Here is a 23,371-nt window from a genome sequence, read left to right as displayed (position 1 = left end):
TGAGTATATGTAAATTCCGTTATTTTAGAAGAAAACCAGTATTTCAAAACGACCTTATTATATGAACTATCGAGGAGTGCGAGAGTCACATTACGATCAAGGATTTAAAATCCTACGAATAAAATCCAAGTACAATATTAAAAAATATAAGAATTTATAAAAAAGGATTACATCACGAAACAATTACGAGGATTTATCACGATTATAAGAAAGCGACCAAGTGAATACGTAAGTGAATCAATAAACATAATAAACCCATGCAACTTCCCATGCAAGCCATGCAAATTAATTAGCATAAAATACAATCAAGGACTAATAATCAAATAGTAATATTACTAAGAAGAATAGTAAGTTGATGGGATGAATAGTATAAGAAATGGGAAAGTACTAGTACTAGCTTGTAGGTTTTAAAAATGAGCCATGCTTTTTGTACTATAAAATCAATATAAATATCTATTGGACACAAAATCAACCAGCACATCAAGCAACAAAGCAAGCAAACTTTCTCTCTCTTCCTCACCAAAGATCCATTCGGCCTCTTTGCTAAAAAGGGAGAATTCAAAATCAGAAACACAAGATTATACATGGAAAAATATTACAATTAATTCCCAAGCTTCTATATTATAATACTAAGGTAAGATAAATCTTTTATGACATTCTCTTAAGTTTTTCTTACGTAAATAAAATGATAAAAATGATGATGAAGAGTACCTAGATCGTTAGTTCAAGTATTTTTGTTGATTTCTTGGAATGATCTAGGATTTTTAAGCACACCCAAGAGCATGGAAAGCATCATCCATCCAAGAAAAGCCTTCCAATATCCCAAGAAAGTTATAAAACCTTCTTTCAGCTTGGATCTTGAATATAGGATGTAGTTATAGTGTTATTATATTGATTTGGTGGTTGTTGATGAATTGGTTGTTAAGGATGATATTGATGAATACAAAACTTTGAGTTCTTGAGTGGAATAAGTAGTTAAAATATGTATTGTTTATTTTGGGATGATTGGTAGTGTATTAACGTTAAAACGAATCATGGATCGTAAATGTCACGTCGTTATAAGGCCCGATTTGCGACGCTTATTTTTCTGCAGAGTTATAGATTATAAACTGTGTTTTCATGAAAAATAATACTTGTAAATGATATAGATTTCATAAGGATCGTTTAGGAACTTGAATCGCTTGATTACGATTTACTATTCAAAAGTTAGGTCTGTTTTAGTTAACGCGATTTACGCGACCAAAACGGCTACGAATTATTAACTTTGGGAGTATGAATGATCGATATAAAATTATTCAAAAATCATGACTTTTACAGATATTAGGAAATGGAGAAAATAATATGTTATATTAATTTCAAGTGAAAATATTAATTTTTCAATTTTATAAAAATATCGGCGCCGGGGTCACGCGAGTAGAATTTCTGAGATGTCGCGAGTTGAGCCGACTTGTAAAACGAATAAGTAAAATGAACGATAAGGGTTAAGCATCTAAATCGAGGTTAATGATTATCCCTTCTTTAAATGAAATGACGAGAGTAGGACGAGTTGTGTTATTTGATTATAAATGTTACGTATTTAACAAATGACGTTAAATACGAATAAGAACTAACGGAACAATAATGTTCTTGTTTATAGATTACCGGACAGACTCGAGCACCGTCCATCTCAAAACCCCCGGAAAAGTTTACAAACCCTACCTTTTTAAAAACTATTGTGTTGTATATTATTTTTGAATAAATGAGATATATGCATGAGATTGCTTTAAACTGTTTTACGAAGTAGAGATATATTGCATACGATTGTTGATGATTTTGGTATGACAAACTATCGAATTTTAAATGATAGCGCTAAGAGAATGACATGTTATGATATATTTTAGATCGAGAGATGATCGGAAAAGTTATTAAAAGACCTGCATTCCAGAGATGATTATATGTCAAATATATTTATTTTAAATAATAATACTAATATATTTATGAGTTCAGATAAATTAAATTACTTACTCAATGGTTAATGATCCAGTATAAGTATTATACCGGTATATAATAATAACACTAGCAATTAGCATAAGATGATATATTATAGACCGAGAGTCGGTCATTAGGTATTATTTAAAAACCCAGAATTATTTCAGAGATGTTTGGTACGAATAAAGTCTGTATCTATTTTATTCCAGGGGACTCAATGTCCTCTTATAAATTATTAAATATCTCGAATTTTATTAAAACGATTTTCGAAGATCGTATTCCCTCAAATTATATTATGATTTACACGATAAATATTATTTCAAATATTCATTTAAAAGAAGAAGTATTCTTAGACGATTACTTAATTATTAATTTCAAACATTTGATATTTGTTTAAGATTAATTGATTTATTTAAACAATAATCAATTGAGGAATATTATTTCAAATACTCATTTAAATAAGAATTATTCGAGGTTCAATTATTTAAGTATTTAATATTTATTAAATAATTTAATATGATTTAAAAATCATAAATCTTACTTTCAAATATTTTTTGATTTTCAGAAAATCTTTTTGTTATTATACAATCTCCGAACATTATTATTTCAACTATAGTGTCAAAAAAACTCCCATTTAAATATATATATGTTGACAACGATCAACCCACATTATCTAAAGTACTTCCCCAAAAATTCCCGGAAGTACATATATCTATACTATATTATAATAGCTGGAATAGAGATAATTTGGTTCAACGATAATTCCCTAATTTTGATTATTACAAAAATAGATAAATAGTGTTATATATCTAATAAACTACTAAATTATTAAACTACTACTAAATATAGTATACTTATCCTACTAAATTACGAATACAACTTATCATATTATTAAAAGATATAAATAATAGTGTTACATATCTGCTAAACTACTAAATTGTTAAACTACTAGAAATAGTCTATTTATTCTACTAAATTACGACCACATGTTATTCTATTATTTTTATTATAAATTTATAATCACTATATATTTATATAAATATTTTAAAAATATAATATAACTTGATAAATAAAAATTTAAAATATTAATAGAAATCTGTGCGTTGCACGGGATTTATGCTAGTATATGTAAGACGAGTTATGCATATCAACAAGCATTGCGCTTGGGGAATTGTGATATAATTCAAGTTCCAAGTATATGATAGGATTCTTTGAAAGGACTGGGAGGGGTAGACTCTAGTACTACGATACTAGGGAGATTACCAGTATCGTAGGAGACAATATCATGTATACTCAAGGACTTACGAAGTGTGTGTATATCCAAAATGGGACACATAGCCCATATGCGGTCAGGGTGATAACCGGGATAGAAAAAGGTGTCATCCTTCCACTAGTAGAAAAGGTTACAGATTTCTGTTATACGACTGATTATCATATGCGGTGGCTCCGGTGAATGTCATATTCTTCCAATTGGAATTGATATACAATACCGTAACCCAAGTCTGCGTGCTGGGTTTACTAGAAAGGTATTCGCAGACTAAATGAGTCAATAAAAGACATTGTTTTGAAAAGAGGTGTGTATCATCAGGAAAACTATTTTTGAATAAATATATACCCTTATACGGATTAATATAAATTTGTTAACAGTCTTTTCATATTGTTGATTATTATGTATGAGCATTATTGCTCACTCTTGTTTTCTTTTAAATATCACAACATAACAGATAACCAGTATACCGGTGTGGGACTGAGTCACTTACAATCGTGGGGAGAAGTCCTTGCAGTTTTGTCTCAGGTGGGCCAAAGTATTCAGATATGTATAAGATATTAGTAGTATTTATTGTAATTTCATGTAGAGGTTACGAATAATTGATTGAGATCCTATATAATACATTTGAGTTTTAATAAAAGAAGATTACATTTTGTACATCATTTCCAAGGCTATAACTTGTGTGTGTGTGTGTGAGAGAGAGAGAGAGAGATTGGGAGTCTGTGATATAGAATTATTGGATTATTGAGTTAATACAGATTACACATGATTGAAGAATTGCGTGACGACCCAGATTCCTGACCCGGAATTTGGGAGCGTTACACTCCCATTGTGCACATAGTGGATAATCAATACCTGGTTTTGGATACGATCCATTAACCAAAATATATTTGTTTCGTGCATTGAGAGTGATCTGCATCAATCAACTCCAAGGTGCATAGTTATCTGGACCTACGAGTTTCTTAGCAAGTAACCGCAAGCCTGGATAATCAGTGTTACGGATGAACAATGAATGTGCATTACTGTCTACTGCTATGGTACTGTATCATTGGAACACAATCTGTTCGCATTCTATATCAGCATCAGTATTATTATCTAAATGACTACTTGAAGTTGTGTCGTGAACATTTTTGACTAAATTGTTGTTCAACATGACTAAATCAATGTGTTTTGAGCAATAATTCGTCAATTTGTGCAAACAATCAAGTCTAAAAGATGAACAATCGATCTAATCAAAACGAATATAGTTTCAACTACTAATCGATGAATTGTGCAACAAAAGTTGATAAAAATCAACCAAATCTGTAAAACTAGGGTTAAATACGTTGAAAATTAACGAAACCTGGAAATTGGGGCTCAATTGCTTTGTCAATGGAGATCGGAGATATTGCAGCTAACCACAGTACAGAATAAGAAGCAAAACGAAGAAGACACAGTTGCGATACGATCGTAAACAGTCATCTTATGCTCTGATATCATAATAGATTTAGAAAACGAAAGTTATGTAAATGTGTATATTTAGATCTGAAAGATACAAAATGAAGAAGATAAAATGTATTTCAATCAAGTCAAATTCTAAACAGAATAGCATTTGAGTATTTATAGACAAGCATGGTTGCCAACTCTTCTAACAAATTATTTCTAACCAACTAACGGAATGGCTACGGCAGTCATTTGATCACTAGTTCCAAATAGTAGTGTTCAGCTCTTTGCTGATTTGGGACTCAATGGCATGACCAATAGCAGTCTTATGTTGAGGTTTCAAGCTTACCAACGCAGTCACATGATATATTGCTATCTGTATTAGATTCCAACTGTTAAAATTGATACCGAAAGGGAGAACCCATTACCAAAAGGCCAAAAAAAGCTTAGGGTTCTTCAACTGGCGACATTATAAAGCATTCACATTCTTTCAGTAAAGAAATATGTTGAAGTTACTTAAAGAAAAACTTTCATCTAGGCCCCATCGAGTTTAATTCTTTTAATTAATTAATCCTCCTAAGGTTCCAAAATGTAATAAAAATGACATTTGTATTTGTATACCTAAATTATTTGATCACCTACGTACACTGGGAGAGTACAGGTGAAGACGTAACTTGATAAAAACTATATGCAACTAAAAATGGGATTTTGTCTTCGGTTCTTGAATGGCTAGTATATATGTGACATGAAATCAGTTAGCAGAAAAATGTCGGATCATTTCAGGCTTCATCGCAATCTGGTTCATAGTCTTGCCATCGTACGTAAACTCCAACAACTCTTCCGATCATCTCAGTTACAACGATCATATTTTGGAGGTGGTTCTTAACATAGTAGCCCACTTGATTAGATAAGGGACAATTCAAGAGGTTGTTTAAGGCTCGCATGCACATGCCTTTGACATTGACGTAATCTAGCCCCTTCAAATTAATCAAGAATAGTCTGAACATTAGAGTGCTCATGCGCCTTGGCACTTTTGTTGAATTTCTTAGATTTTATTCTTCGTCTTATTAAGTTATATTACTATATTACTCTCTCTCTCCGCCCCACTTCATATGAATTTGTTTGGCGCGGATTTTGATAAATTAAAACTTGACTTCAATGTTAATCACACAAAAAAATATAGAGGGTGTAAAAGTAAGTATATTATATGAATGTGTGGCTGTTATAATCTTAAAAAAACGTTATAAAGAGAAGGTTCATTCTTTTGGGATATTGAAAAAAGAAAAGAAGATCACGTGAAAAGGGAGGGAGGGAGTACTATCCAGATTCTAAATTATTTTAATTATATATTTTTTTTGTATGGATTCAGAACGTTGGAAGCATTTTATAAGAAGTGAGACTGTTTTTCTAAATTTTAGTTATTATAATATCGTAGGATGATCAAAGGAAAAATCATTTCAAAAAAGCACAGACTGACCAAATTCTTTCGAAGGTTCTCCTACTGAACAAATATATTAAGGAAAATACTATAGTGATACAAAATTTGTTTTCAAAATAGTTACAAAATATCATATTTTTATGGTAATAATAACATCGGATACGACCTGTGGTAACAGGGAAATGATGAGGACCAGAAGATCAAATTTCAGTGTATATAGTGAAGACCAAGGACCGGAACGAAGGAGATGAAATTAGAACAAGTAGGGCAATTGTTTTTAACAAGTGGATATTAGCCGAGTAGTATGTATTTTATATTAGAAGCATCATGTTCACACACAAAAATTGATCTGACTTTCTCATTCCATTTTGATCCACATGTTCAATATGTCATTTTCATCATATAAACCTATGCATATATATACCTCTAGACATTAATGCTCCAAACAAGATAGATATTTGTACAGTTCGCCCATAGGATAAAGATAGCTTAGCTAGTGAGCGTACTAGAGATGGAGCACTTCTCCGAAACAGATTTCACGTGGCTGGACGAGGTGGTTTTGGCACAACCAAGCGCTTTTGTTAGTTATACGCAACACATACTCCATGAAACTCCAGCGTTTGAGAGTAATAAACTTAACATAAAGAAAAGGATGACAGAGTTCCTGATCAATAATACTACTGCTACTGCGCAAAGAAACGATTATTCAGAAACAGAACGGTGTGGACAACACGTGATGAATGAGAGAATGAGAAGAGAGAAACAAAGACATGGTTACATGCTCTTGCATTCCATTTTGCCCTCTCGAACCAAGGTTTGTGTTTCCGTTTCTTATATCTTCAAAGAGAAAACGTCAAAATTCCTGAAACATATACGAAATGAACTACTAAACAATTTAAAATTTTCACTTAACAATTAATCATACATGAGTTACTATCACATCATCAATCAGGACACATCTTTTATGCAATGCTGTTAATTATTAAAGCTCGTAATGAACATTAAAGACATGCTACTGTAGTGTAACTTTTTGTGGTGTTTCCGATTGTTGGCAGAGGGATAAACTTTCCATAACAATAACAGCAGCACGAGAAATCAAAGAATTGAAGAAACGGAGAGAAGAGTTGGAGAGGCACAAGAGTGAGATGGATGAAGTGTTAGGAGCAAGAGAAAGTAGTGGTAAGGGATCATCAGAAATGGAGGAAGCAAAAATAAGAATAAATGTGGCACATCCATCATCTGGTATCGATTCAATGCTGGAGGTTTTAAAATGTTTAAAACATACTAGTTCTAATATCAGACTAATACAATCCAAGTTCTTGCCTCAACAATTTTCTGCTGTGCTGGGAATTGAAACCAAGGTAGGGATTCGAATCAACTTAAGATCATTTACTTAAAAAGAAGACTACTTATGATAAGTTTATACTTAGAATTTTCAAAATTTGATTGGTTATGGAATTATTTATCAACTTTTTAACCAAGGTCCAAACTCGTACTTTTCATTCTTTAACTTGTTAAGCTTATAATTGAAATGATACAAGTTAATATTACTTCCGCAACAATAATTTTTAGACTGCTTTATAATTTATAAAATATACCTGGTCATCTACAATTAAAAAAAACACATAGTAACATTTAAATAAACAATTAATTTATTTCAAATTATAAAATACTTCAAATTAAAATTAACTTTGATTGGACCCTTTGAGAAAAGGGCAGAACAGTTACTCTAAAATATATCAGATAAACTATTTTAGCAAAATCATTGCATTGCATTATAATTGTGGTTTTAATCACAAGTTGTGTTTGTTTATTTGCATGTATAGGTTGGAGCCGCAGAAGTAGAAAATGCAATTCACAGAACACTGATTCAAGTAGAGGAGCGGTTTCGGCTCAACAGCAGCGGAGAAGCTTCTTTCAAGGATGGAAGCGTCTAATCTTTTTCTTTTACTTCGTGAATTTGTAAAGAAACAGAAAACTATATAGGTCATTGTTCATGTCCACACGTGTATAAAATATATATTAGGAATTATCTATATGGTAATATGTAATTACATGCTCGGTCAATTCTTTATCTTCGTGTATTTGGTAAAGGTGTGAACTGTGAAAACTCTTTTTCTTTTTTTTTAAATATAGCTTACCATGCAAATAGAATAATATGAAAATTGTGATTTGTGAGAATAACACACCAACATATATACAACTGCATAGTACTCTGTATATCCACTTGAATATAGGTCATTCAAATTTAGGAAGTAGTCTGTTCGTTCGTTCGTTCAAATTTACTTTATATATTTAAATTACTTTACTAAAAACGTAGATTCCAATCCCCTAAACATCATTAAGCTGAACTATAATAAACTATTATTAATAGTATATGGCTATCAAGCACAACCCCCTCAGAAATTAATGAATGTCTGTTTCAAATAAAATCTATGTTAAGCATATTCCGATTCCAAATTAAACCCTAAAGAAAACACTCGTGTGTGGGTGGAGTCTAGAAACCTACCTTTTCTTCACTGAAACATTAATGGACTTTGTTCTGCTAGCTTTGCTTTGAACAACCTAGTTAACTTGTTGTCTTATCTAAGATTACATATGAAGCTGCTAACAGTAATGAACCTTTGGATGTCAGCAAATTTTGCTCCTAGGCCCAACTTTCTTATGGCGTCTTATCTGTGTAGGTTTTATGAATTTGAGAATGCAAGGTAATTTGATATTGCAATAGAAAACAAATCTTATTGATTCAAAATAGTCTTTTTTGAATAGGGGATTTGTACTATATGTCCCAAATTAATTACTTATTTTATGAATGTATCCCATTTTATTAAAAAATTATAAATATATCCTATAGTTAATTTTTAACTCACATAGATATAATTAAGTTATAAATATAAATATTTTTTTGTAAAATGACTAAAACACCCATAATATAATAGAAATAAGGTAGGAGTAGAACACATCTTCTTTGGCCGAAAACCAACATTGGGTTTGCAAAAACAAAACCTAACAGAAAATCACATAACCTCGTTAGGATTATACTGAGAGTACCACTGAGTAGAGTGGTTGTGCTCTACTTGGCTTACAATTTGGTTGCTTCTTTTTTTTGAAATCAAATGACAACAATAAAAATTATCAGGCTCCAAATCAAACTTCGTACTCCTTACCCCCCCTTCAACCAAAAGAGGAGCTCAAGTACAGGAGCTTGACAAACAAACACAACGGGAACAAAAGACATAAACATAATAATAATTAAGAAAACTGTCTACAAGACTGGATATATTTCTGTGAGGATCACATATGAGGTCCTCACACATGAGGCAAGAGGTTATTGTTGTTGTCCTTAACTTGATGAATTGTTGGTACATTAAGATAGCCTTATCCTCTTGGCTTAGCTATCAGCGACGTAAAATTCCACTTGCAACAAGAGTTACAATTTAATATTAATAATCTAGAAAGGTTACAAGTCCCTGAAAATTTTGAAACAATAGAATTAATCATGGTTACTTTAAATTTGTAAAAGAATTTGAATTTAGTACATATTTATAATTACAGTTATAAATAGAATAGATTAGTAAATCGGTTTTTAAAATGGGACATAACAGTAAAAAAAAAACCTTTTAAATATAGAGAGAGGCTTTACAAGTTGAATATTAAATAGCAAACTACAGAATTATCTTAATATACACCATGATCTAAGCCTTGATATCAGCCACGATCTCATACTTTATTTCAACATAACAAAATAAAAGCAAGCAAATAAGTAGGGATTTACACGTAACATATTACTGTTCCATGTGAGCAGACCCAACTTTCAACAATATACTTGATGAAGGGTTTCGAGGTATTAAAAAATGTGAAAAAATAGAATTTTTGAAACCCTACATAAAATTGATACAAAAAATAGATATTTAATTCGTAGATCGGATTGTTTACCTTAAAAAAATTTATAAATTGGTTGACTAATGGAGATCCAAAACTTGTTCAATCACCGTGAATCCCGCTCTCACGATCTACTCTCTATCGGTATCCACACGAATACTTGAACTCAAGGATCAGATGTACTAGCACAAAATCATTTTTTTTTCTCTCCCCATTTTTGACGGATTCAGGGCAAAAATTCCGTCAAAAAAAACCTAAACCTGATGTGTTGTAGTGATCTCTTGATGGCTAGGTTTTTTAATAAAAATCTTCTCAATAAAATCAGCCACAAGAGATATTATATAGAGAGTATAATAAAAAATTATAACTCTTAATTAATTAGGAGTTATTATTAATTCAAAACTCATATTTGTATAATAATTAAGTCTCAATTAATTATTTAACAACTGAATTTCATATTTAATATTAATAGATTTGAATATCATTATTTATCTAATTAATTAAGTCATGCTTAATTAATATTATAAATAATTCGAATTACTTTAATTTAATTTGAATCCTATTTAGATTAAATAATCATTCAAACATTGTTTGTGTGTGACCCTGTATGTTATTATTACGTTGACAACGAAATTTAAATCTACTTTAAAAATCGTAAACAATGAGCGGCATCTAGTAATACATCATTATTACCCATGTAATAATAATTAAATCGGTGATCAATTAAATATTTCGTGAATAATGAGCAATGTAATATAATCTATTTAACCATATATTATAGATTAAACTAGAGTCATGTAATGTGTCATTCTCATCAATGTTTAATCTAGGATTCCTTAATTAATGGGTATATTATCAAATCAACATTTGAGTGTGGTCACGCATTTCATAGTCTAGCTCACACAAGATGCCAATAATATCACTCCTAAAATTAAGAGGGTTATATCATTTCTAGATCATTTATATTTATCGTATGATTCATAATATACCCAAAATACACTTTTATCATTACCCGGTCAAAGATAACTTTTAATGTAATCAAAGTACATTAATTCTCGTATAGAATATAATGATTTTAATTCTAAGAACCATTACATCATTATCACATTGAGAATTACTAATGGTACAACACACATGTAAAATATAACATTGGGTATGTTCAGCACCATGTATATATAGTTACATGTGCCTGTGTTTTCGAATTTAGAATCACTATACCTATGATCAATGAGATGTGATCATTAGTCAACAAACACACTAGTTTTAAAGCATTATTAATTTTCCTTAATAATAATACTCGACTAAGGATCTTTAGGAACATTGATATTGTTCTCATAATCTCATTTTTTAGTCACGTACTTAGGGATTTAGAATGTATATCATATTTTAAGGATATTTATCAATCTAACATTTATATCACAATAAATAAAGACATGATAAATTATAAATGGAATAATATATGGAACATAACATTAATAATTCAAATGTATTAAACCAAAATATTCTAGTGTTGTCTCTAGGGCACAAACGCTAACAAACTCCTCCTTGCGTAAGACATAAAAACATCGAGTTTTGTCCGCAGAAGCTCAAACTTACTAACTAGAAATGGCTTGGTCAGTAAATCTCCAACTGGATCATCTGTTTTGCAGCAGACAAGAGTAACATATCATTCTTTTTGCACATAAAGAACAACTTAATATTAAAGTGTTTAGTTTTGCCATGAAAAAATGGATTCGTAGAGATCGCAATAGCAGCCTGATTATCAACGATAATTTCAGTACTTTCTTATTGCTCCAAATGAATATTATCTTAAATTTTTCTTAATCACGGAGCTTGATTCACAACAGTTGTTAGATCAATAAATTTTGCTTCAGCTGTGGATTGTGCTACAGTTTCTTATTTTTTTTCAAACTCCATGAGAACATCTCAAAATCAAGTGTTAAAATAATAGTCTGACATACTTATCAAATCATCAATCGAACCTCCCCAATTAGGACTGAGCATTCAGTCGGTTCGGTCCAAAACCGGACCGAACCGAATAAACCGAAAAACCGAATAGTCATTTTTTCTTGGACCGAACCGGACCGAAGTTATATTTTGGACCGGACCGAACCGAACCGAAATAATCCGGTTCGGTCCGGTTTTGGACCGAATAGACCGAAATTTTTTTTCCAAAAAAAATTTGTATTAAAAATTAAATCACAAATTATAAAATTTAAAATATAATTAAAGTAATGTGATATGTAGAGTTCTAATACTCCATAAATATAATTATAAATTAAAAATTTTGATTATAATTTTTAAGATATATGTAAAATATATAATACGAAATTAAAGTATTTATGATTTGTTCTATTCGGTCTATTCGGTCCGGATCGAAATATTTGTTAAAAGAACCAAACTGAACCGAATTTTATATCGGTCTATTCGGTCCGGACCGAATTTCTGAAAAATTTAGGACCGGACCGAACCGAATTAGCACGGTTCGGTTCGGTTTTTCGGTTTCGGTTCGGTTTTGGTCAGCCCTATCCCCAATCACTATCTGAGAAGCCAAGAAGCTCAAACTTATTACTCCTTGTGAATTTAATGCCAAAATCACTGGTTCCTTTAACATAACTTAGCACCCTATTTGGGGCCTTAAAATGCAATTCACTTGGACCATGCATAAATCTAGACAAAATACTTACCGCATTTAATATATCAGGTCTCGTGACGGTAAGATACATTAAACAACCAATCATGCTTCTAATATACACATCATCAACCTTGCATGATCTGTCTTCTTTAGTGAGCTTTACTTTCAAATTCATAGGCATGCGCATTTCTTTGCATTCATCCGGTTTTAACTTCTTCAAAATTTCATTGGCATATTTCTTCTAACATATGAACACTTCATGTTCATTATATTTCATTTTCATTTCGAGAAAAATGTCATCCACCCAAGATCAGTCATCTCAAATATTTTCATCATTTCTTGCTTAAACTTTTCCACAACACCTAGTGTATTTCTTGTCAAGAACAAATCATCGACATAAATTGTGATCCGCGATGATAATAATATCAATTTCATTGTGTTCGTCTTACAATGTTGATTCAGAGGAACTTTTAGAAAATCCCAAGATCTACAAGTATTTGTTGCGTAAAATTTACATATGCAAGTGCACATAATTGCAAACAAGTAATATAGTAATAAATACCATATTTCGTTCCCTAAAGAACTGTATATTTGTATTAATCGCAAGTAATATCTAACACTTTGGTTATCGAACATAAAAGTTGAATGAAGGTTTTTATAACTAACTTAAACTAATAAGAAAAACTAAATTGTACTAGCACACTGAGTCTTGAAAAGTTCAAATATGAGAAGATAGGTCGGTATAATTACTTCCCCCTAACACGTGAAAATCGGTAAAAGTGTTACACAATACCATAACAATTCCACAGTTCACTAGTTAGAATTTACTAATCATTGGTTCCTCTCGATATCACTACAAAATAATTCTTATAAAATAAACTAACATATTTCTTTGACAATTTACTCTTCAGAAATTAACTAAGCACCGATTCACAAATTTATGCATGATCACAATATATGTATATACTGTAATAATATTATTATCATAAGATATAAGCATTCACCATTCAATTTTATAACTATTAGGTATAACCCTCTCGGTATTATAATTTACTCGTTAACCTACTAAAGTTGATCAAATAATAGCAAGTATTAGAATGAAAAGCACTTGAACGAGTAAACCATAAAACTGCAAATAATACTCTTTAACAAGACACCAATAATCATGTGCTAGGATTTTATAAAAATCCCAACTTTATAAAAATTAGTTCATAATAAAAATCACAAAATCTCCCAAGAGTTGATAACACATATTCATGATAAAAAGAGTTAAGGAAAGAATTCTAAATAAAATAACGGGGAAAAACAAATTTAGTTGAATGTCTTCAATGGCTGTATCTCCTTCCCCGGGATTCTTCTTTTTCTCTCTGTATTGCGTGCCTCTCTCCCTTGTGCTCGGTCTGAATAATAATTCTATTCTCTTTAATAAAATTATTTTTAATGAATTAATACAAACACAAGGAGATTTCCAAATTAGAATTGAATTCTGAGAAAGTGCAAATTCGTAGTTGAATTTTCCTCCTCAGTTTTTAGTTGTCGAGGAATAACCTTTTTCTTCGGAATTGGATTTAGCATTCTCAAAGACTTTTTTCGCTCTTCAATGTCACGGCCTTGCAGTGCACATTCCTAGCTTTTCAGTGTCACTAGGGAGAGTGTCATGTGGTCGATTTCTTAGCTCATTAGCTAGTTGCCCAACTTGATTCTCCAAGTTTCTCAGTGATGCCACCTGACTTTGGATTAAGGCATCATTATTTTCCATGTATGCTTTTAACATATCTTCAAGAAAAGTAGACTGAGACATATGTTGCGGTGGCAGCTGTTGTTGGGCTTGTTGAGAGAATCCAGACGGATAATTAGGCCTAAAAGTATTTGTTAAATTTCCAGGAATAGCCCATTGATTGCTCCAAAAAAATAGAATGGTGCTTCCATGATTGATTGTAGGTGTTTGAATAAGGATCACTTTTATTTTGATTCCCGACATAATAGACATATTCAGGATTTGAAGGACAATTATCATAATTATGCTCTTCACCACAATACACATGAAACATTCTTGATTTGATTAACCTGTGAATTTAATCAATGCCCCATAGATTTATTACCTTTCATCGTCAATTTATTGAGCATATTCTTCACGGATGATAATTGATCTTGCATTGAGGTTACCGCATCAACCTCATATATTCATGTTACTATTTTACCGGTTTGAGCTCTATTAGTTATTAGCTGGTAATTATTTGTTGCAATTGTCTCTAGAAACACATATGTCTGGTTGTATGATTTAACCAACAGAGCCCCATTTATAGATGTATCCACCACCAATTTTTTTTTAGCATTAAAACCATTATAGAATGTCTATATTTGAAAGTAATTGAAGAAAGCCATGATGTGGGCATTTTCTCAATAATGCCTTGAATCTCTCCCATATCTCATATAAAGATTCATCATCCATCTGTTGAAAAGAATTAATCTCATTACAGAGTTTTGCATTCTTGGTAGGATGAAAATACTTCAGTAGAAATTTCTCTCCTAAATCATTCCAAGTAGTCACCAAAGATTGTGGAATTGAATTAAGCCAATCTCCTGCCATTTCTCTGAAAGAGATGTGTCCTAAGTCCAATCATGTATGATGATTTAGGAATAACTTTTATGTAATCTGTTTTGATTTCATTGATATTAATAAAAGACTTGTTTTGGTCTTATTGCGGGCTTTATCTATTTAAGTGTTTAAATAAGATATAACATAGTTTAGAGTAAAGCTTTTTATGGATTATGATGAGATCATAATAATGAGACCTAAAAGATGATAACTCTGAACTTCAATATTTCCTGGTCGTAGGATTACTAACTGGTAATTAGTAATCCGCAAAGATCGGTACATACTATGCTTGCTTCATTATGAAGGATGTCTGTTCTCACAGACATTTGTGTGGTGACACTATAGCTAGCATGTAGGTGCTTATTATAGAATAAGTTCACTGAATATGACTCACACAGCTGAACAACTGATGGATTTCACTCACGTATCAGCAGATGTTCATATAGTGATAGTTGTACAAGTATCCTTAGACTTGAGGTCATCATAGTCATCTTATGTACACTGAACTATACTTTGGTTTAGTTCTTAGTCTCCGGGGACAATAATAAGGGCTCCACTGGCTGTAGGAATTTATACACGAAGATAGTGTATGATCAATAAAAGATCTACCCCTTCCAGTGAAAGGAAGAAAATGTTCAATGCTGATCCACTTATGCTAGTTCAGGAATCTCTGGCCAGAGTGAATGAAATTAGAAAGGAGTTTCTAATTCACATTAATTAGAACTAAGCATAGTAAATGGGAAAGCATATGATTAAATAAGATAGGCTTGACACGAGTTCCATGCCTTGTATTTAATCATGACATTGCAGGGTAGAAGGAATTAATTGTACGGTAACTATTCACTGAATAGGTTCTTGGTATTCTAAGCAGTGAATTCGTATTATCCGGATAGTCGTGATATGCTGAGAAGTATCCCTCACGATGTAGAATAAACATGATTAATTTATTAATTAATCATATTTAATAAATTAGAGAATTTATATAAATAATGATAAAATAGTTTTATTATTATTTATTTCTACTACCGGCTTAATATTGAACCTACTGGGTCACACCATAAAAGAGAATGATTTAATGGTGAAGGAATTAATTAATAATGGCTGGTAATTATTTATTTGTGAAATAAATAATTAATTAGCAAATTTAATAATTGATTAAATGAGATTTAATTAATTATAAATTAATTAAGAAAAGTTCTTAATATTATTAATTAAGAATTTAATTTTGGAAATTAAATCAAGTGAGAGAATTATTTTTCTAAAGTGTTTAGAAAAGGTGTTAATGATTTAAAGGTGTTTTAATTATTAGTTAATTGGTTAATAAGAATAATCAATTAATGGGTTAATAATAATAATATTTTATAGAAAAATTTTCAGCTGAAAATTTTGCCTATAAATATACTATTATAAACCCTATTTGCCTCAACCCAAATAAAACCCTAATTCTAAAGTAGAAAAAGAGGGAGGCAACTAATTCTCTCAACCTCTTCCTCCCTCCATTATTTTGATCTCTTGGTGGATATCGGTGGAGTGTTTCACAATTGAGGAGCACCTGCTAGGGATCTCCGTTCATCATTCTTGGATCGCTATTAAAGGTTAGTAATTGATCCCTCGATTTATTTACGATTTGTATGTGTTTATATGGATTTTATATCAAGAAAATATTTTACCATGCTTCTGTGATGTATAAAATCCTACAATTGGTATCAGAGCATAGACTGTATGTATATAGATCTGTGATAAATATTTCAGAATTTTATAATCTTGTATGAATTTATTATGATTTTTGCAAGTTATATCATGGATTAATTATGATTGATTAGAAGTTGTTTCTCAAAATTGTTTTGACTATAGATCTGGGTTCTACAAGTGTTGTTGATCTTCTGGGTATTTTTTTCATAATTTTCTGATATGTAGATTAATTATTATGATTTTTTGAAGTTGTTTTAATTAATATTCGTAAAAATATGTATATATATGTAATCTGTTATGTATATATATATATTTTTTGCTGCTATAATCAAGCAAAAGGGGTGTACTGATGATGTTGATGGGTGGCACGTCGTTCGATGGCGGCGGTGGCTGTTGGATAATAAAAAAAATCTGTGTCGACTGCTGCAGGCGCGTGTAGCGCACGCGGGGAAGAGGGTGTCAGGCATTCCGGGAATGCATTACACCCTGTGGCGCATTCACGGAATGCGTTACACCTTTTAATGGCTTCGAAGGGTTGTAACGCATTACCGAAATGCGTTACAGGGCTTGTAACGCGTTCTTGTAATGCGTTACAACCCATCTGTTTTTTTTATTTGATATCTGGGAGTTTTCGTAACTCCGTTTTAGGCGTGCAATATATCGTTGGATTCGTTTTTCCGAGACGGATCTAATGGGGTGGTCTAATTTTTTTTATATAAAAGTTTTGAACTGTTTATATTCCCGAAAGTGTTTTAAAATATGTTTTAATTGTTTTAATTGTTTTTAAATGCTATAATAAATTCATACATCATTATATCAATGTGTGACATGATATTGCTTGCATGCTTACTTGTTTATTTATTTTTATATATGAGATATATGCCTATGTTTACCATGCGATGATAGATTTAGGTGAACTTAAATCAATATAAGGCGTGCTCTAGAAAATCTAGAATAGGAATCGTTTTTTGCCTTAACAATAATATTATGAATACAATCATGAGATTCTTGTGTTTATGAAACACGTAATTAAATATGAATTTTCAATATCGAGAGAAAGGATGATTTTGTCAAAAACAGATTTCTATCTGTAAGAAAGGGGTATTAAGTGACGCCTCTTGACAATGCTCCCCCCGATCTGGGAATCATCTGATTATCGATTATTGATTTGAAATATTTAATTTAAAAGGAGGAATCTCTTTATAATATGATTATGATTATAACATAATATAATTCCTCTAAAATTAAATGATATCAAGTACTAATTGGCCAATGACACAACGGGCTTGTGTCGGTCAAAGCCTTCCAACATGGTAGAAAGTAGTTCTTATTTTTAAATCATTATCGTTTCGTGCTACAGCCGAGGGCTTTGATTTCGAAATAAGAAATACTTGTCTATTACATAGAGATGTGTACATTGAATTAGAATCTAAAGGTCGTTACGTGCTGCAGCCGTGGGCCGTTGGAGACTGATTCAATTGTACGAAATGTTGGGTTAGACTTGACTTAGAATATTGAGTCTTTCGTGCTACAGCCGTGACTCAATTATTCAAGAGGCTAAAGTTTTATTAGGGAATAACATAGGATGTAATTGACAAGAGTTGTCTGCGTATTGAACATCACATGACGTTTCATGCTACAGCCAAGGTTATGTGATGGAATGTAGGATCCCTATTCCCACTAGCATTATGAATGCTTAATTTTTCACTTAAGGGGGTTATATAATTTAGATAAACTAGTGGGAGCCACTTATGAATAAAGACCCGATTCATATAGTGTTTTGAAATGAAATTGAATATTTGCTAAGTGTTGTTATGTGTTCATCATTTACAGATTTACTATATACGTTATGTCTTCTGCACTATCACTCCGGAGTATACTAGATGCTCACAAGTTGACTGGTCCTAATTTTGCTGACTGGCTTCGAAACTTGAGAATTGTTCTCAGGGTTGAGAAGCTGGAATATGTGCCTGACTCACCTAAGCCTACTGAACCTGCTAGTGATGCACATAATGATGAACATGTTGTGTATCGTAAGTGGATAGATGATGCAAATGTTGCTCAATGCATCATGCTAGCTTCCATGAACATTGAGCTACAGAAGCAGCATGAGCATATGGATGCTCACACTATCCTTATGCATCTACAAGAGTTGTATGATGTGGCAGGGAGGACAGCTCGATATGAGATATCGAAGGAGCTGTTCGGTTGTAGGATATCTAAGGGATCATCTGTGAATGACCATGTACTTAAGATGATCAATTTGATTGAACATCTTGGACAACTTGGTTTTGCCATGGATGGGGAGCTGAGCCAAGACTTGGTCTTGCAATCACTTTCGGGTTCGTTCTCGCAGTTTGTTGTGAACTTTCACATGAATAAGCTGGATGTCAGCCTGCCTGAACTCCACAACATGTTGAAGACTGCGGAATCGAATTTTCCCCCTAAGAAGAGTTCTGTTCTTCTAATTGGTGAAGGTTCCAATCCTAAGAAAAGGAAGAAGAACCCTTCCAAGAAGAAAAAAGTAGGTGAGAAAAAAGCCGGTTCCACCAAAAGCTGAAGACCCCCAGAGCAAAGTTGTTTACTTTCACTGTAACAAAGTGGGGCACTGGAAGAGGAACTGCAAGGTTTACCTTGCAGAATTGAAGAACAAGAAGGTTAGTGAGACTACCGCTTCTGTTTTAGGTATGTTCATGATTGAATAGAATATGTCATTAAATCAAATTTCTACTTGGGTATTAGATACCGCCTGTGGTTCTTATATTTGCAATTCGTTGCAGGGACTAAGGAGAAGTAGGACTCTTAAAGAAGAGGAGGTGATTCTACGGATGGGAAATGGTGCAAGAGTTGCTGCTGAAGCTGTAGGATCATTTCATTTACATATGCCTACGGGCAAGACTATTGTTTTAAATAATTGTTATTTTGTTCCCTCGATTGTGAGGAATATTATTTCTATTCCCATGTTAGACTTGGCTGGATTTTTGTTTGTTATTCAGAATAATAAATGTTCAATTCTTAGAGATAACGTTCTTTATGGAAGTGGTATTTTAAACAATGGTCTATATGTATGTGACGTAGAGCATAATTTACTACAAATTGAACATACTAATAAAAGAAAAAGGGATGATGAAAATCTCACTTTCTTGTGGCACTGCAGACTTGATCATATTAGTGAAAATAGACTGCGGACATTGCATAAGGAAGGGTTACTTGACCCCTTTGATTTTGAATCATATTCTACATGTGAGTCTTGTCTATTTGGTAAAATGACCAAATCTCCATTTAGTGGACATGGAGAGAGGGATGCAGATTTTCTAGGATTGGTACACACAGATGTATGTGGACCAATGTCTACGCAAGCCATGGGTGGATTTTCATACTTCGTTACTTTCATAGATGATCGATCTAGATTCGGATATATGTATTTGATAAAACACAAGTCTGAAGCCTTTGAAAAGTTCAAAGAATATAAGTGTGAAGTGGAGAAACAAACCAAACATAGTATTATAACTCTTCGATCAGATCGAGGTGATGAATACTTGAATGGAGAGTTTCTAGCTTATCTCAAAGAAAATGGTATAGTCTCCCAGTGGACTCCTCCATATACTCCACAGCTGAATGGGGTATCTGAAAGGAGAAATCGAACTTTGTTAGACATGGTTCGGTCCATGATGAGCTATGCGAATCTTCCAGTATTCCTGTGGGGTTATGTATTGGAAACCTCAGCATATTTACTGAATAAGGTGCCTTCCAAATCTGTTCCTCAAACTCCATATGAGATATGGAAAGAAAGGAAACCGAGTCTTAAACACGTTAAGATTTGGGGATGTCCAACTTATGTCAAGAAAGTTGACCCATATAAGCTGGAATCTCGATCCGTAAAATATAATTTTGTGGAATATCCTAAAGAGACTTTAGGGTATTACTTTTACACCGATCATAGGGTGTTTGTCTCCAGACATGCTACATTCTTGGAAAAGTAGTTTATCCTTAAAGGAAACAGTGGGAGCAAGATTGAACTTGATGAAGTTCAAGAAGCACAAACTACAATGGTTCAAGTGGAAACACCTATTCGGACTGAACAACCTTCTGTGGAACAGTCCATTCGTAGGACAAGGAGAATGTCTCGCCAACCTGAGAGGTATTATGGCCTTGTCATTGAGAATGACAATGAGTTTTCAATCATTGATGATGAGGACCCTATGACCTATAATGAGGCTATGAGTAGTGTTGACTCAGAGAAATGGCAAAGTGCCATGAAATCCGAAATGGAATCTATGTATACCAACCAAGTATGGACTTTGGTTGAAGCACCTGAGGGTATGAAGCCTATTAAGTGCAAATGGGTATACAAGAGAAAGATTGGAGCAGATGGCCAGGTGGAGACCTATAAGGCCAGGCTCGTGGCAAAAGGATTCGGATAAAGGCAAAGGATTGACTTTGATGAAACTTTCTCGCCTGTAGCCCTGTTAAAATCAATTCGGATTTTGCTTGCGATTGTTGCTTACTACGACTATGAGATCTGGCAAATAGACGTGAAAACGCCCTTCCTCAATGGGAAACTTGAAGAGGAAGTGTATATGACACAGCCGGAGGGTTTTCTTTCCAAGAGAAATGAACACCTAGTGTGTAAGACGCTATGAACCATATATGGTTTAAAGAAAGCTTCTCGTAGATGGAACATCCGTTTTGATAAGATAATCAAAGAGTTTGGTTTTATCAAAAACATAGATGAACCACGTGTCTATAAGAAGATTAGTGGGAGCGCGGTAACATTTCTTGTATTGTATGTGGATGACATACTTCTTATAGGAAATGTTTTGCGATGTTTTCATCTGATTAGGCAGATTGTTGAAAGAGGAGATGTCAACGTCAAGAGAGTTGACACACATAACAACATAGCAGACCCTTTAACAAAGCCACTTTCTCAAAGTCACTTTGATCGTCATAAAGACAAGATGGGTATTAGATATCAGAGTGATTGGCTTTAGTACAAGTGGGAGATTGAAAGAGATGTGTCCTAAGTCCAATCATGTATGATGATTTAGGAATAACTTTTATATAATCTATTTTGATTTCATTGATATTAATAAAAGACTTGGTTTGGTCTTATTGCGGGCTTTATCTATTTAAGTGTTTAAATAAGATATACCATAGTTTAGAGTAAAGCTTTTTATGGATTATGATGAGATCATAATAATGAGACCTAAAAGATGATAACTCTGAACTTAAATATTTCCTGGTCGTAGGATTACTAATTGGTAATTAGTAATCCGTAAAGATCAGTACATACTATGCTTGCATCATTATGAAGGATGTCTGTTCTCATAGACATTTGTGTGGTGACACTATAGCTAGTATGTAGGTGCTTATTATAGAATAAGTTCACTGAATATGACTCACATAGCTGAACAACTGAAGGAGTTCACTCATGTGTCAGCAGATGTTCACATAGTGATAGTTGTACAAGTATCCTTAGACTTGAGGTCATCATAGTCATCTTGTGTACACTGAACTATACTTTGGTTTAGTTCTTAGTCTTCAGGGACAATAGTAAGGGCTCAACTGGGTGTAGGAATTTATACATGAAGATAGTGTATGATCAATAAAGGATCTACCCCTTCCAGTGAAAGGAAGAGAATGTTCAATGCTGATCCACTTATGTTAGTTCAGGAATCTCTGGCCAGAGTGAATGAAATTAGAAAGGAGTTTCTAATTCACATTAATTAGAACTAAGCATAGTAAATGGGAAAGCATATGATTAAATAAGATAGGCTTGACACGAGTTTCATGCCTTGTATTTAATCATGACATTGTAGGGTAGAAGGAATTAATTGTACGGTAACTATTCACTGAATAGGTTCTTGGTATTCTAAGCAGTGAATTCGTATTATCCGGATAGTCGCGATATGCTGAGAAGTATCCCTCACGATGTAGAATAAACATGATTAATTTATTAATTAATCATATTCAATAAATTAGAGAATTTATATAAATAATGATAAAATAGTTTTATTATTATTTATTTCTACTACCGGCTTAATATTGAACCTACAGGGTCACACCATAAAAGAGAATGATTTAATGGTGGAGGAATTAATTAATAATGGCTGGTAATTATTTATTTGTGAAATAAATAATTAATTATCAAATTTAATAATTGATTAAATGAGATTTAATTAATTAAAAATTAATTAAGAAAAGTTCTTAATATTATTAATTAAGAATTTAATTTTGGAAATTAAATCAAGTGAGAGAATTATTTTTCTAAAGTGTTTAGAAAAGGGGTTAATGATTAAAAGGTGTTTTAATTATTAGTTAATTGGTTAATAAGAATAATCAATTAAAGGGTTAATAATAATAATATTTTATGGGAAAATTTTCAGCTGAAAATTTTGCCTATAAATATACTATTATAAACCCTATTTGCCTCAACCTAAATAAAACCCTAATTCTAAAGTAGAA

The 23,371-nt window shown here is 32.3% G+C and overlaps 1 protein-coding gene and 1 non-coding gene across 2 annotated transcripts; both read left to right on the top strand.

Moving 5' to 3' along the window:
- Positions 1-6,564: 6,564 nt before the first annotated feature.
- LOC141676550 (transcription factor bHLH92-like) lies at positions 6,565-8,151 on the top strand. The gene is made up of 3 exons (XM_074482221.1): positions 6,565-6,912; positions 7,154-7,459; positions 7,925-8,151. The coding sequence occupies exons 1-3, from the start codon at positions 6,610-6,612 to the stop codon at positions 8,033-8,035; spliced, it is 720 nt and encodes a 239-aa protein (XP_074338322.1). The 5' UTR covers positions 6,565-6,609; the 3' UTR covers positions 8,036-8,151.
- A 6,842-nt stretch (positions 8,152-14,993) lies between these two features.
- On the top strand, positions 14,994-15,100 carry LOC141681970 (small nucleolar RNA R71). The gene has a single exon (XR_012559375.1). It is a non-coding gene; the product is annotated as a small nucleolar RNA R71 (small nucleolar RNA).
- Positions 15,101-23,371: the final 8,271 nt, after the last annotated feature.

The sequence above is a fragment of the Apium graveolens genome, chromosome 8 (genome assembly GCF_009905375.1).
Source record: "Apium graveolens cultivar Ventura chromosome 8, ASM990537v1, whole genome shotgun sequence".
NCBI lineage: Eukaryota > Viridiplantae > Streptophyta > Magnoliopsida > Apiales > Apiaceae > Apium > Apium graveolens.
This window is presented reverse-complemented; position numbering and strand designations above follow the sequence as displayed.

Excerpts from the sequence above, each read along its gene's own strand:
- LOC141676550 (XM_074482221.1), top strand. The coding sequence starts at position 6,610 with ATGGAGCACTTCTCCGAAACAGATTTCACGTGGCTGGACGAGGTGGTT. Across the intron at positions 6,913-7,153 it reads TTTTGCCCTCTCGAACCAAG|AGGGATAAACTTTCCATAAC; the intron begins GTTTGTGTTTCC and ends GATTGTTGGCAG. Across the intron at positions 7,460-7,924 it reads TGCTGGGAATTGAAACCAAG|GTTGGAGCCGCAGAAGTAGA; the intron begins GTAGGGATTCGA and ends TTGCATGTATAG.